The sequence below is a fragment of the Phasianus colchicus genome, chromosome 13 (assembly GCF_987193195.1).
Source record: "Phasianus colchicus chromosome 13, bPhaCol1.hap1.1, whole genome shotgun sequence".
In the NCBI taxonomy this organism is placed as follows: Eukaryota; Metazoa; Chordata; class Aves; order Galliformes; family Phasianidae; genus Phasianus; species Phasianus colchicus.
The window spans coordinates 2914594-2927070 of record NC_143448.1 but is presented as its reverse complement, the minus strand read 5'-3'; the positions used below and the strand labels follow the sequence as shown (position 1 = coordinate 2927070).

At 49.7% G+C, this 12477-nt stretch overlaps 2 protein-coding genes across 7 annotated transcripts in view; both read left to right on the top strand.

Annotated features, from left to right (window-relative positions):
• NLRC5 (NLR family CARD domain containing 5) overlaps nt 1-9769 on the top strand; it is a 38659-nt gene extending 28890 nt beyond the window's left edge. For 4 of the 5 annotated variants that reach the window (XM_090149814.1, XM_031615178.2, XM_031615179.2 and 1 more), the window contains 12 exons: nt 434-517; nt 849-932; nt 1014-1097; nt 1771-1854; nt 2737-2820; nt 3401-3484; nt 4472-4555; nt 4752-4835; nt 4979-5062; nt 5182-5265; nt 6195-6278; nt 6836-9769. In XM_090149814.1, the coding sequence (XP_090005940.1) occupies nt 434-517; nt 849-932; nt 1014-1097; nt 1771-1854; nt 2737-2820; nt 3401-3484; nt 4472-4555; nt 4752-4835; nt 4979-5062; nt 5182-5265; nt 6195-6278; nt 6836-6917 (1006 nt within the window). In that variant the 3' untranslated portion in view covers nt 6918-9769. Of the gene's footprint in view, nt 1-433; nt 518-848; nt 933-1013; nt 1098-1770; nt 1855-2736; nt 2821-3400; nt 3485-4471; nt 4556-4751; nt 4836-4978; nt 5063-5181; nt 5266-6194; nt 6279-6835 lie in introns of those variants that run through there. The other variant, XR_016470828.1, reaches the window with a different exon arrangement.
• A 52-nt stretch (nt 9770-9821) lies between these two features.
• Nucleotides 9822-12477, top strand: part of CPNE2 (copine 2) — a 39421-nt gene continuing 36765 nt past the window's right edge. Inside the window, exon 1 of one of the 2 annotated variants that reach the window (XM_031615231.2) lies at nt 9822-9957. The gene's annotated coding sequence lies outside the window, so the exon portion shown is untranslated. Of the gene's footprint in view, nt 9958-10082; nt 10470-12477 lie in introns of those variants that run through there. The other variant, XM_090149817.1, reaches the window with a different exon arrangement.

Genomic DNA, 12477 nt, shown 5'->3' with positions numbered 1-12477 from the left:
GTGTGCGTTGTAGATGGTTGTAGAGGTGTCATGTCTTGAGGTTTTTGCTTTTCCTTCTTCTTTTTTTTCTTTTTTTCAAATGGAAGCAATTTGAGATTGAGACCTTGGCTCTTGTATGCACTGTACATCGTTTTATACAGCCCTGCTATGTATAATAGGTTGTCTGGTATAAACAGCATTGAATCCTTTTCACAGCCCCCTTCAGCTGCATGTAAATGGGAGGCAGACTTGCAGAGGGTATCTCTACTGGGGGTTGCTTGGCCAGAGGCACTGTATGCTTTTTGGCACTTGCACGTTCTGTGTTTTGAAGATCTGACCTACCCAGTCCTCACAGCCCTGTGTACAGTAGATATGAGATAGGGCAGTGAAGAAGTAAGCTCCTCTTCTACATCGTGCTAAGAACTGTGCTTATTTGATCCTTGCTGTTTTGCAGGCTGACCTCTTGCAGTTTTACACCAGCTGGAATTGACTGCTTGATTACAGGCTTGCAGAGGTGCCAGGCTATTGAAGAGCTCAAGTGAGTATACCGGATGCTGGTGTCTGCTGTACCTTTCTTGAAGCTTTAATCAAACTACACCCTTTCTTCTTCCTGTACTATGAACAGGCTTCAGATAGGGAAAAAGCAGTAGTTCCTTTTTACTTGTAATGAAGGATGGGTGGGAGAGACAAGGTTTGGGATTCTTGGTATTTTATCAGCATTCAAAAGCATCCAGTATTATTGAAACCTGTTCACTGGGACTAGGGTACACTTCCATTTCTCTTCTGCCCTTGTACTCTCTCCTCTGCTCTGAGTGCTTGCATGGCTGCCCACGAGCAGTTAGTTGTTCCTGTGTTATTTCATCTTGTAGCCTGGGCCACATGAACCTCGGTGATGCTGCCATTCCTAAACTTGTGCTTGGACTCTGTGAAATGCCATCTCTGAAAAGGCTGATGTGAGTATGTGACCTCAGCTCACTGCTAGCCCATCCTCTCAATCTGTGAGTAAAATGTTTTACTGTGGATATCGTTTCCAGCTTGAACCACAACAGCATTGGTGACGATGGCTGCTCCAGACTCGCAGAAGCCCTGAGGACCATGCACTGCATGGAAGAAATCAAGTAAGTTTTTCCTTGCTTGCAGTCTCTCCTCAGCAGAGGGGTGACCCTTAGCATCGACATTTGCTAAGATCCCAGTGTGCTTACACACAAAAACAAGGTAGGTGGTTACAAAATGTTGTGTATAAGGTATAGCCTTGGGCTAAAGGAAATCAGAGCCTGATTTTGAAAAGGGGAGAGTTTATTATAATGCCACTCCATTGCAGGTGGGTTAAATGGAGCCTCTGTAATTAAATCTTCTCTGAAATCTATGGGACCACAGACCCCCTTTTCTCCTGGGAAAACCTCAAATCCATCACTTCCCTGCTCTGAGAAGGTCTTTAGTTAGAGCTTGCTCTGACTTTTTGCCCCCCTGCCCCGCCACATCTCCCTGTAGCCAAGTCCTGTCCCTTCTCTACCACAGCAGTTTGGAAGACCAGCTGTGCCTTGGAATTCTGGCTGAAGTAATTTCCCACCCCTTAACAAGACCCAGTGATTTTGATTGCTGTTTGTAATTTTTTTAATGCCTCATTAACAGCTATGAGTCTTTCACGAGAATGTTAAGACAAGCAGCTCTTTGATTCTGCTGTCAAGGTCGGAGCGATCATCCAGCAGATGTGAGATGTTAAATAAGATGTCATACTGTGATGCCTAGCATTTTCCTTTACAACGCAGCCTTTTTTTCTTCTTTCTGAAGTTTAGGCCACAACAAGATTGGAGATCTAGGCCTGATAAATATAGCTGCTGTCCTGCTGGAAATGCAAAACTTGAAGAGAATCGAGTGAGTCACTTTGTTTTGTTTGCAATGATTTGGTGTTGTTGCCAGTTGGTGGGGAAGCCTGGCAGGGAGCCCTCTGCTGCCTTCCTGCCTACAGCATTCTGCCTCCTTCCAGTCTTTTCCATGTAATTGAAGACACCATACAAAATATAGAAAACCAATGGAAGGTGTTTCCTTCTCCTGCCTGTGTACATCTGGGTCTGACATCGAATTTTTCTGCTAGTACAGAGGCTGAGGGTGAAGGTCCCAGCCCTGTCTCATGCAGCCATTCCCAGACGCAGCGGTAGACACTTGCCATACTTTGCTAGTTGCTTGAAAAGGGAGGTTTGGTTGTGTCCTGGAAAGTGAACCCACAAGCTTGTGGGGAATCATTTAAGTCTCATATCTATGCAGTGCATTTCTTTGGGAACCCTGCACAGGGTTCATACAGTAGTAGTCCTGGAGTTGCTACACTGCTCTTCTTTTCCTGGTGAAAGTAGAGGTGGAATTGGGAATTCATCAGAGCAAGGATACTGTCTTCAGATGAGGTTCTTGCTCTGAGATGTGGATCCATGCAGTTCCTCCTCTGGGGGAATGAGATTGAGAACACCCAGACTATCTGTTAAGTTCAGCTCTGCAGTTAAAAACCTGGGAACCTGGGAGCAGAAAAACTGCTCCTTCACTCTGGTATCTGCTGGGGCACGTGTGGTTCAGTGCTTGAGGAAAATACAGGACAAATCCCAGGGCCATTTTCCAGAGATCTGTTTCTCAGGTCAAATTGCTGCAGCCCTGTGTAGCCTGTTGCTGCAGAGACCCAAGGCTCCCATTATCCCAGACCACAGTGAGGTACAGCTGGTACGTTCTGCTTCTTGTTCAGTCTCTGAGAGTCTTTTGTGCTTATTTTAGCCTCTCACGGAACTGTCCTAGTCCTGCTGGAGGAGAAAAGCTGATGGAAGCTCTTGCCAATTGCAAACACCTTGAGGAGCTAATGTAAGTTGGTCATTTCCAATGTCCCTTCAAGAAGCAGGGCAAAAATCAAGGCATAGAAACCAAGTCTATTCTGACTCCAGTAAGGCCAAAATCAGTTTTAGCTCTGATTCTTAGGAGAGCAAGGTAAAAAATCACAGTTGTGTAGGATGGGAATGCATGGTGCTGGGTGTGGGAGCTTTGGGGGCTTGGAGGTTCCCAGGAACTATAGAAACTGCATCTGTAGGGATGGATCTGCAGTTGAACAGCCAGTGTCACAGACACATGGGCCGTGCAGCACATGTGGTGCTTAAGAAATCTGAGTTACTTGCTCTATTTTCTGGCTGACCCTCATAGTGTTAAGGTGATGGCCAGAGACATCACCTCTGTGTGAATGTAGTGGGTTTTACGTCACTCCTTTACTTCTGCTGCAGGATTTCAGACCTCGTTGTTATTTCTGCCCACTCCCAGCTCCTCTCAGCACAGTCCCATGCACATGTGGGTGAGGAATGGAGGTCACAGAGTTGTGTGGATGACACATAGTTGAGGAATGAAGCTCTGTAGTTCACTGCATTCAGTAACATTTCATTTCTGCCCTCTCCAGACTATCAAGGAATGCTTTTGGAGATGGGGCAGCAGTGAAACTTGCTCTCTGTCTGCCTCACATGAACAGGCTGAAGATCCTGCAGTAAGTATCAGCCTGGACAGCCAAAAGAAGGCACTAAAAATGGAACAAGGCATGGACTGAAGTGGTGCACCGAGCTCTTAAGGGGCTCAGGGTTGAGAGACCCTCTTTAGTTACCCTGCTGCATCAAACCCTAACAATATTATTTCTTATCTGAAGTCATTCCACCACTGGTGTCACATCAGCTGTTCTTGTGTAATCTCTTGCAGCATTAATTTTAGAGATGAACCACACATTGTATTTTCAGTAAAGCAACCCTTTTAATTGGTTTTGACCTACTGACATAAATTGACAGACCACGTCTATCTTCCTATTCTGATGTAATGTGAACAGAAATATGAACAGCTTTTGTGGCCCTTCACTATTCTGTACAGATACCTTTCAGTCATTTTTCATGTTGAACTCAGTGGTATTACATTTTTAAACCATATATTGGAGTCTTTCTAGAGCTCCAACATGTTGGACTTTCTCATGCTACACTGCAGTAGCGAAGCAAGCTAAAAGAGGTCACTGGGCTCAGTTAGCAGAGTAATATGTTTTCCATCCTGTCTAAAGTATCATCAAAACACAGCTTAGAGAAGCAATCCCAGTGATGAGAGGCTTCAATCCTCTGGATAGGTTCTTGTTTTCACTGGGGAGGTGTCGAGAAATCTGCAGACTTGAGGCCCATCCACTTTTGTTCCTAATGCTGCTCCTCACCATCTCAAACTGATCCCGTGAGCACAGAGCTGGAGGTAGGCTCCCAGTGGTGCCATGCAGCATTTGCTTTTGCACCAGCTGGCTAATTGTGCTCCTTTGTTCTGAGCATGGGCAAAACCAGTGAGCTGCTTGTCCTTAAGGCCAGGTATCCCTGGCAGCAGTAGGAACAGCAATCAGCATGAGACATCGATTCAAAAGATGCTGCAGCTTTCTTCTTGGCAAGTTATATGTAAGCTTTTATTACAGCTTTATTCTAAAATAATCCTCCAATACTTGTGTTTCTTTGGCTAGCTTGCAGCACAATAACATCGGGCCAGCAGGAGGAACAGAGCTGGCCAGAGCCCTGGTGGCATGTGGACTGTTAGAAGAGATAAGGTAGGTTGTGGCAGGAGCACTGGGGATGGTGCCAAACATACGGACTGATATTGCTCAACAGGCAGGAGGCATTTCAACCCACAAACCCTGGGGCTGCATCTAGGCTCTGTCCCTACTCAGGGTGGCCTCATGGAAGGCCAGCTTCCACCAGTTGCTAACTCAATGTCTTAACTCCAGTTTCCTACTGTTCTTACAGTTTATCTGAAAACAACCTTGGAGAAGAAAGTATCCATGCCCTGTCTGAGGGACTGCTGCATTTTGAGCACCTCCGGAAGATTGAGTGAGTACCAGGGCATTGAACTGCTTGGGCAGAGCATGGCTTTGTAGCACTGCAGCAGATGGTGCTGGTGCCAGATTCCCACCAGTTCTGACGCCAGCACAATGCAACCTCTCTATTTTTTTCCTCTCCCTCCTCTGCTCCAGGTTGAAACTCTGTGGAATCACTGATGATGCTTCAAAATTACTCTCTCGTGGCTTCCAACAGTGCCCTGCCATGGAGGAGATAATGTGAGTGTGGGAATGGGTGGGAATGGAGATCACAGGTATCTCAGGCATTAAGTAAAAGCCAGAACTTATTGCCCTCAGCTGGGCTTGGCTGACTCACCGGCTGGGATTTCTTGTCTTAGATTGTCTTGGAATGCCCTTGGTGACGGAGGAGCCCAAGCGTTGGCCAGCATCCTCCCAGGGATGGAAAAGCTGAAGATGTTAGAGTGAGTACAGCCCTGAGAGTAGCACCAGAAGACTTGTATTTGTGGCTCTGAGCCTTCAGCTGCAGTACTCCTGTGGGATGAATGCTAGGAGCAGCAGAGGGACAGGCTTCTGCCATCCAAATGCTTACTTAGCCTGCTGCCAAAGGCCAGCCTTGCTTGGGTGATGCACAGAGGTGCTGAGGCAGACTTATTTAATTGGAGGTGTTTGCTGTCGGTATTTAAGTAAAAGCTATCCTGCCTGTGCTTCCTGTTTGAGTCAGGAAAGACAAAATGATATTCCTTGAGTGTGAGTCACATCATCTAACAGCCTCAGGTGAGCTGCTGCTTGCAGTTTGTTACTTCTCTTTGGTGCCTGGGGTGGTCTAGATGAGCACCCTTTTCAGACAGCCTGTGGCTGGGCAAGAAATGCATAACCCAGGCTGTGGTGGCCAAACTGTGGGTCTTGGGCCATAGGAGAACACGGGAAGCTCTGATGCTGCTCCTGTGCTGGATCTGGGTTCAATGTTACCCGCTCAGCTCTGATCCAGTGGCATCACAGTGCAGTGCTATTCCATTGTAGGGACCATCATCTGCTTCCCTCCCTTTGGCCCTTTGGAACATGTAGTATGTGCCTTCCATCCCTCAGCTGTACAAAAATAATAGTTTGTGGTTCACGGGATCAGGAACTGAGTTTTGTTTGTCTTGGGCAGGGAAAATATGCAGTGGAGCCTAGAAGTCTTATTGCTAGAAGGAGGTTGTGGGCAACAGTGCACGTTTCATGTATAAATAGGGCTGTGGTCATCAAGACGAGGCTGGTGTCCATTGTGGAACATTGCTATGCTTGTGAAAAAGCATAGCTCTTAGACAAGAGAAAAGAGGCAGCGGTGGTTCTGCTGTTTTCTGCTCTTGATTTGGTTTTGCTTTTTAAAACTTTTTGTTTTTTAAAACAGCCTGGAGAAAAATTGCATTGGTGCCTGTGGTGCTACAAAGCTGGCAGAGGGACTTGTCAGGTGCCCAGAAATTCAGTTCATAAGGTGAGTGGGTGTTACTGAGGCTGAGTGTAGATCCACTTAGGGGAAGCTGGGGTGACCAGTCCTGGGAGAGATGTGTCTTGTGCTGACCTGCTGCCCCAGGTTGGCTTGCATGGACTAGAATGCTGCAGGGCATCTAGACACAAGCCAAGGAAACAGGGTTTGCCAGGCCAGAGAAAGTCACAGAATCACAGAATTGCCAGGGTTGGAAGGGACCTCAAGGATCATGAATCTCCAACCCCCCTGCCACACGCAGGGCCACCAACCATCCCACCCTAATGCTAGACCAGGCTGCCCAGGGCCCTGGAACAAAAGGAAGTCCTGGCCTGAGGACATTTCAAAACCATAACCTCTCCCAGCCTAGATCAATGAGTCCATCTTAGCAGGCAGGCAGCTGCTGAATTGCTGCTGTGTTGCTGAGACATGACTCTGCTTTGCACTTTTGGACCAGTTTTTATAAAAATCCAAAGCTGCTTCTTCCAGTTAACTGCTGTGTTGGGTGTGCCACCTCCTGGCCCACCATGCCAAGTCCTGCATTTATGTGTTTGCTGTTGTTGCAGGCTGTGGGACAATCCAGTGTCCAAGGGCCTCGCAGAAAGTTTGACAAGCCAAGACCCAAGACTGTGCTTCTCCTTCTGTTAGCAAAGGACAGCCCTCACCTAATTGAAATTGCTCTCCGTTTTCCATTGACCTCAAGAATTGCACTAAAAGGGATCCTGAAGAACCCTGGAAACCAAAATTCCTCCAGTTAAAACCTGTAATTATGTCTTCCTTCACTGCACTGGACGAAATGTGAGCACTTACGTGTGTTTTGTTTATGGTGAGCTTTTATTGTGAACCAAAAGACTGAAGAACTGCTGCTGAGCAGGCAGCATTCTCGGTGTACCAACTCTTCAGCTAGCTTTGGGATGATGAGATGCATCTGATCACACTTTCAGAAAACCAGCAGAATACTTCATTATCTTTAATCAAGATTGCAGCACCTACAGGATGTTCCAATCAAAGGATAAACATCCTCCAGGAGAGGATGTAATTATTTTTTTTTTAACAGAACTGTAAACTGTTGACACAGTCACAAATGCACTGGAACAAGCTGTTTGAAAATTGTATATAGCTCTTTGTGAGATACCTCTAAGGACTGTAATATAGGTTGTTGCTCGCTTCATAGCAGGCTCTTCCTCCTGCAGAATTGCTTCTGTTTCCTGGTAAAGCCTTCGTGTTATCGCAGTACAAATGATAGATCAATGGTTGTCCAGCAATGACTGTTGCACAGTGATCTGTATTTGCATGGCGATTACATGGAAAGGCTGATACTGCCATGTATTTCAGTGAGAAAACTAAAGTACTGAGGCTGAAGAACAATTTTTAAGAGAACTGTGACCGTTCTGTGTGAGAGGATATGCCTGCTTTTCTGTGCAGCTTTCCAGAATTTTGGTGGGGTTCTGGATGACCCAATTGCACTGTGTCTTTGAGGTGAAGTGAGGGATGAGTTAGCTTGACATGCTGCAGTGTGAACTGCAGAAAGGATCCTTCAGGCCTCTACTACTGAATCCCAAAACCTAGCTGTGCTGCTGTTGGACCCATGAAGACCAAAGGGAAAAGATCCCAAGCACTGAGTTTGATGTACTGCTGAGACCAACCACGACTGCCCCTTGTCTGCGTGGAATGATAGCTTGCGTTGCAGCTATGTCGTCCTCATTATTTATTAACTTGTGTTATAATGTTTTCCTTATGTGTTTGTGCTGTAAATATTTAATCCTTGTGGTGAGCTGATGGAATTTTGTTTACAGCAGCGTTTGCCTGGAAAGAGCAAACTGCTGTGATTTGGGCAGAGTGAGGAGAGAGGCGGAAACTCTGGGCCCTGGCTGGGGGACTAGCTGGTGTCTGTTCCTCCTAGAGGAGCTGCTGGCCTTGTTTTAGGGTCAGCATCAGGTCTGTGGAACACCGACCTACTGCCTGGAAGTGGGGCCCGTTTGGCAGAGGCTGTACTCTGACAAAGCCACAACAAAGAAAAATGATAGTGAAATTTCTTAGTAGATCATAACTTGTTAAAGTAATCAAGTCTCTGAGATTTAAACACTGGATTTTAAGGATAAGCTTCACCAATTATGGCATTTCTCTTCATTTTGGGTTTTCAGGTCTAGGTTGCAGATGCAGATCTTTCTAGTGTCTGCTGGAGGAACAGCGTGGCACACGAGTGCTGCGGTGCCATTGCTTCCCTACAGCTTCCCAGCAAACAGGTTTGCTAAAAGTGGGCTCCTCCTGCCCCTGGGCTCCCAGGACTTGGGGAAACACAGAGGGTGGGCAGAGCGCTCAGTAAGAGCTCATTCCAGTCCAGACTGTGAGCTGAAAAGCTGTATTTCCTGCATTTTCATCATTGTTTTAGTGCTGTGTCTCGTAAATAACGATGTTTGCTGGGTGTGAAGAAGGGAAGCAGTGTGCTGGCACTCCTCAGCAGTTTCGCAGCAGCCACCATAAGAGCTGTACTCTTCTGGGTCACCTCTCTGCTGCACTCCAAGATTTCACTTTGTTCAGCTGTTGTGATGATTTCTTTTCCTCGCTTACTGGCATGTGCTGTTTTTCCTCCTTATTTCAATGGCAAAAACTTGATTCCAATGGGGTGATTGGAAATGCCACTTGGATGAGAGCTTTACTTCTCGAGTCAGTGTTGTTCTTTGGCTCTGGGAGGTAGAGGGAGGGGGGGGCTGCCTTTGCCCTGTGATCAGTGGTGGATGTGTTAAAAAGGAAAAGATGAGAAAATAAACGAAGGCTGTGATCTGCAGCCCCCTGACTCCTGATGTTGGGAACAGTTTGCTGTAAGGTGAGACGTGCTATCAGTGCAGCTCTGCTCTGGGCTTCAGCCATTAAATAGTGCCTGGGAGGGCTCCTCGACCCCCTACAGCTTCGGGTTCACCCCCAAATTCCCGATGCTGGCATCCATCCGCCCGGATTGTGGCTGCACATAACGCCAGGTGTCAGCAGAGCCCCGCTGCTGTATTGGCTGCTTCGGGCCTGACACGTTGCTGTGTGGAAACCACTTTGCGTTTGAAGGGACCGAGGTGTGGGATGAGGTCAGGTTGGGCGTGAGGAAAAGCTGCTGTGGGAGGGCGGCCGGGCACTGGGACGCTGCAGCTTCACGGAGGTGTTCGCGTGCGGCAGCACTGCTGGCAGGGGGGCGGCTGCTTAGACGGGGTTTTTTCGAACCGTAATGATTCCATAACGCCCCCGGTCCCAGTTTGACCCTGTCAGTGCCGGGCTGCCCCGCTGTGCTGTCGGTCCCCCCATTCCCAGCGCCGCGTCTGGAAAGTTTTCCACAGAGAAGCTGCGGGCTCCCTGCAGCCCTTCCCACCCGCACATCGGAGCGTTTTTACAGCCTTCACTACGAGGTTTCATCTTTATCATCGCCCCACGGTGGAAACCCGTCGGGTCCCAAGAGCCGCGCGGGCCTGAGGTGAACCAGAGGCGGCGGCGGCCTCAGGTTGGGCATCGCGATCGATTCCCGCCCAGGGCGGCGCCTCACGCCGCTCCCCTCAGCGCCCCGCGCGCGGGCCGGCCCGGCGGCGCCTGAGGGGGCGGAGGAGGGGGCGGCGCTGAGGGCCGCGCCCCCCAGAGGCGGCGGGCAGCGGCCATGGCGAGGAGCTGAGCCCGCGCCCCGCGGGAGCTGCTCGGCCCGCGCCGTGCGGTGAGTGCGGACGGGACGGGACGGGACGGGACGGGACGGGACGGAGGGCGGCACAGCGGGAGCAGCTCTCTCGCCCCGGGCTCCTTCCGCCCGCCTTCCCGCTTTTGGGAAGCGCAGCGCCGGGGGAACTCGGGGAGCGCTGAGATGAGGGACGGGGCTTAGCGGGGCTTAGCGGCGGTGGTTCGGCCGGCCCGGTGATGTCAGGGGTGTTTGCCGACATCGGGGGTTCCGTGATGGGAGCGCAGCGCCTGGGTTGTGCTGCTGCGCTCTGCTGCTCGTTGTTTGGGAGCCTTGGCTTCAAGTCGTGGGGAGGTGAGGAGCAGGAGAGGTGAATTTGTCTGTCGGAAAGGAGCTGAGCGACCAAACAGCTGAAAGCAGGAACGGAATGCCTCCCCTTGCTCTGCAAAGAAGTCCTTATGGTTTGTTTTAAACCTTTGTGGAGGTTCCTGACTCATCCTTCTCCGCGGCTTGGCTGCTCGCTGCGTTGTGCTGAGCGGTTCCCAGCAGCTCAGGTGAGTTTTGGGCTGCCTTCTCTGCTCCGTGCTCAGCTGCCTGATTGCCCGCTGCTTATCCTGGGCCTTTGGGACCGGGCAGATTTCCTGTGTTTTCCATTGAGCACACGATTCCAGAAGCTGAGGGTTTACGAGGAAGCATCAGGCATCGCGGGGCTTGTGTTACAAATGGGAACAAATCAGGGCTGGGAACACAAGTTTTGCTGCTAAACAACACGTCCAGCTCTGCGCAACCATTTAAAGCAAGTTGTACGTTCCCTCTGGTGGCTTCTAAAGCTGTTGGACCTTTCCAAGCTGTGAATCCACCAGGCTTAATTCCCATTATAAGCAGCGTTTGGGGTTTTGTGTCCCTGTTGCACAAAACCCCATCAGGGTGAAGCTTTGTGCCAGCCGAGCTGTGGAGAGGAAATCGTTTAGGAAAAGGTGGGTGCTGAGAGATGTTGTTCTGCCTGTGGGCAGCATGAGGCTGAGCACCAACTGCAAGGGTGTCAGCAGTGCCTCCTCCATCGCTGCCCTCCTGCTGGGTTTCTGTCCCCAGCATCATTGTGGCTTGGTGTCAGCGTGCCGGTGTGAACTAGCATTGCACAAAACTTAATTAGTGCTTATTTATAGCATCAGGCTTTGAAGTTCTGGTTGCTTAGCAAGCCCAGTGCATGCCCTGGCTGGCTTATGGTGACCCTGATGGATGCGGGCTGGGGATTGTGATGGGGTGCATTGGTTATAGGGTGGTGGAAGCCCTGGTTCCTGCCCCAGAACCAGCCCTGCTTTCTGCTGCTGCTGGAGGCTTACTGGGAAACCCCTCTCTGCCAAGTCCTGCCCCTGCATGGGGTGGAGGGGCCTGGGGGCTGCAGGTGTGTAGCAACGTTGGAAAATGCTTAAGGATATTTCTCATTGCTGAAGAGATGTTTTTTTCCCTTCTGCCTTGTGTTGACTGGAAATAGGAATTCAATTACAATTCAGAAAAAGAGAATTTGGGGTTTAATATATTAGATAAGCCTCTCAATAAACCAGTGTACACTAAGCGTGTTGGGGATGGAAGAGACAAATAGTTTCCATCTCAGACATCTATGAGGGTGGGAAGGCATCAGCACAGCTGCTGTCCTTCCTGCTGGCATCTCCTGGCTCCTTGCACCTGAGAGCCCTGGCCCTGGGATTTGTCTTCAGCATTCACTTCTCGATAAATGCAGCCTGCTGAGGGTTCGGTGCCATCGCCAGCGTTCACAGTGACATCACAATATTTTCTGCCCTAAATCACAGATTTTCCTGAATTGAGCCTGAAAGGAAGCATATAGTCAGGTGAAAATGTATGGTTGTTGTGGTGTGTACCATCCAAACATGCTTGTGAGTGGCAGTGGGCCTGGTTGGAGGGTGCACTTGGGTTGTGATGTGATCCTTTGTCGTGAGCCGATTCCTCTGCTGCTGTGTGTGGTGGTGGCAGAGAGGCAGCTGGAGGTGTTGGCTCTGTGCTTGACATCTGCCACAGCTCCTGGCTGGGCTCCTGGGTCAGTTCTGGGGTGACTGTGGATAAAGCTGAGTCTGGCCGTGCTCGAGGGCACTGCGTGGGGTTGGCTGCTCCCATCTGCCTACCGTCAAAGCATCTCTCCTGGCTCCAGCTGCTGCCATCCCAATGCTATCACCCATCCTCAGCAGGGAAGCGCAGCTCAGCAGCACTTGTCCTCAGGGCTGGAAAAGCTCCTCAGGGCCCAGAGCTTAAACTCCAGCTTCTGCTTGTCAGAGCTTGGGTATGGGTGAGTTATTCCCTGTTATCCCTCTGGAGGCAGCTTCTGCTGGGTTAAGCTCTCCCACCACGGGGACCCTGGGCAGCCTGTCCCAGTGTCTCATCACTTTTTCTGAGCAGAAATTGTTCCTTATATATACCCTGAAGGGTCAGCCCAGCCCTCTCTTTGCAATGTGATGCATGCAGACCCACCTGGGCTGTTCCAGGAGCAGGGAACAAGCGGGAGAAGATCCTTTCTCTTGTAGGGGCTTGGGGGAAAAAAAGTGATGG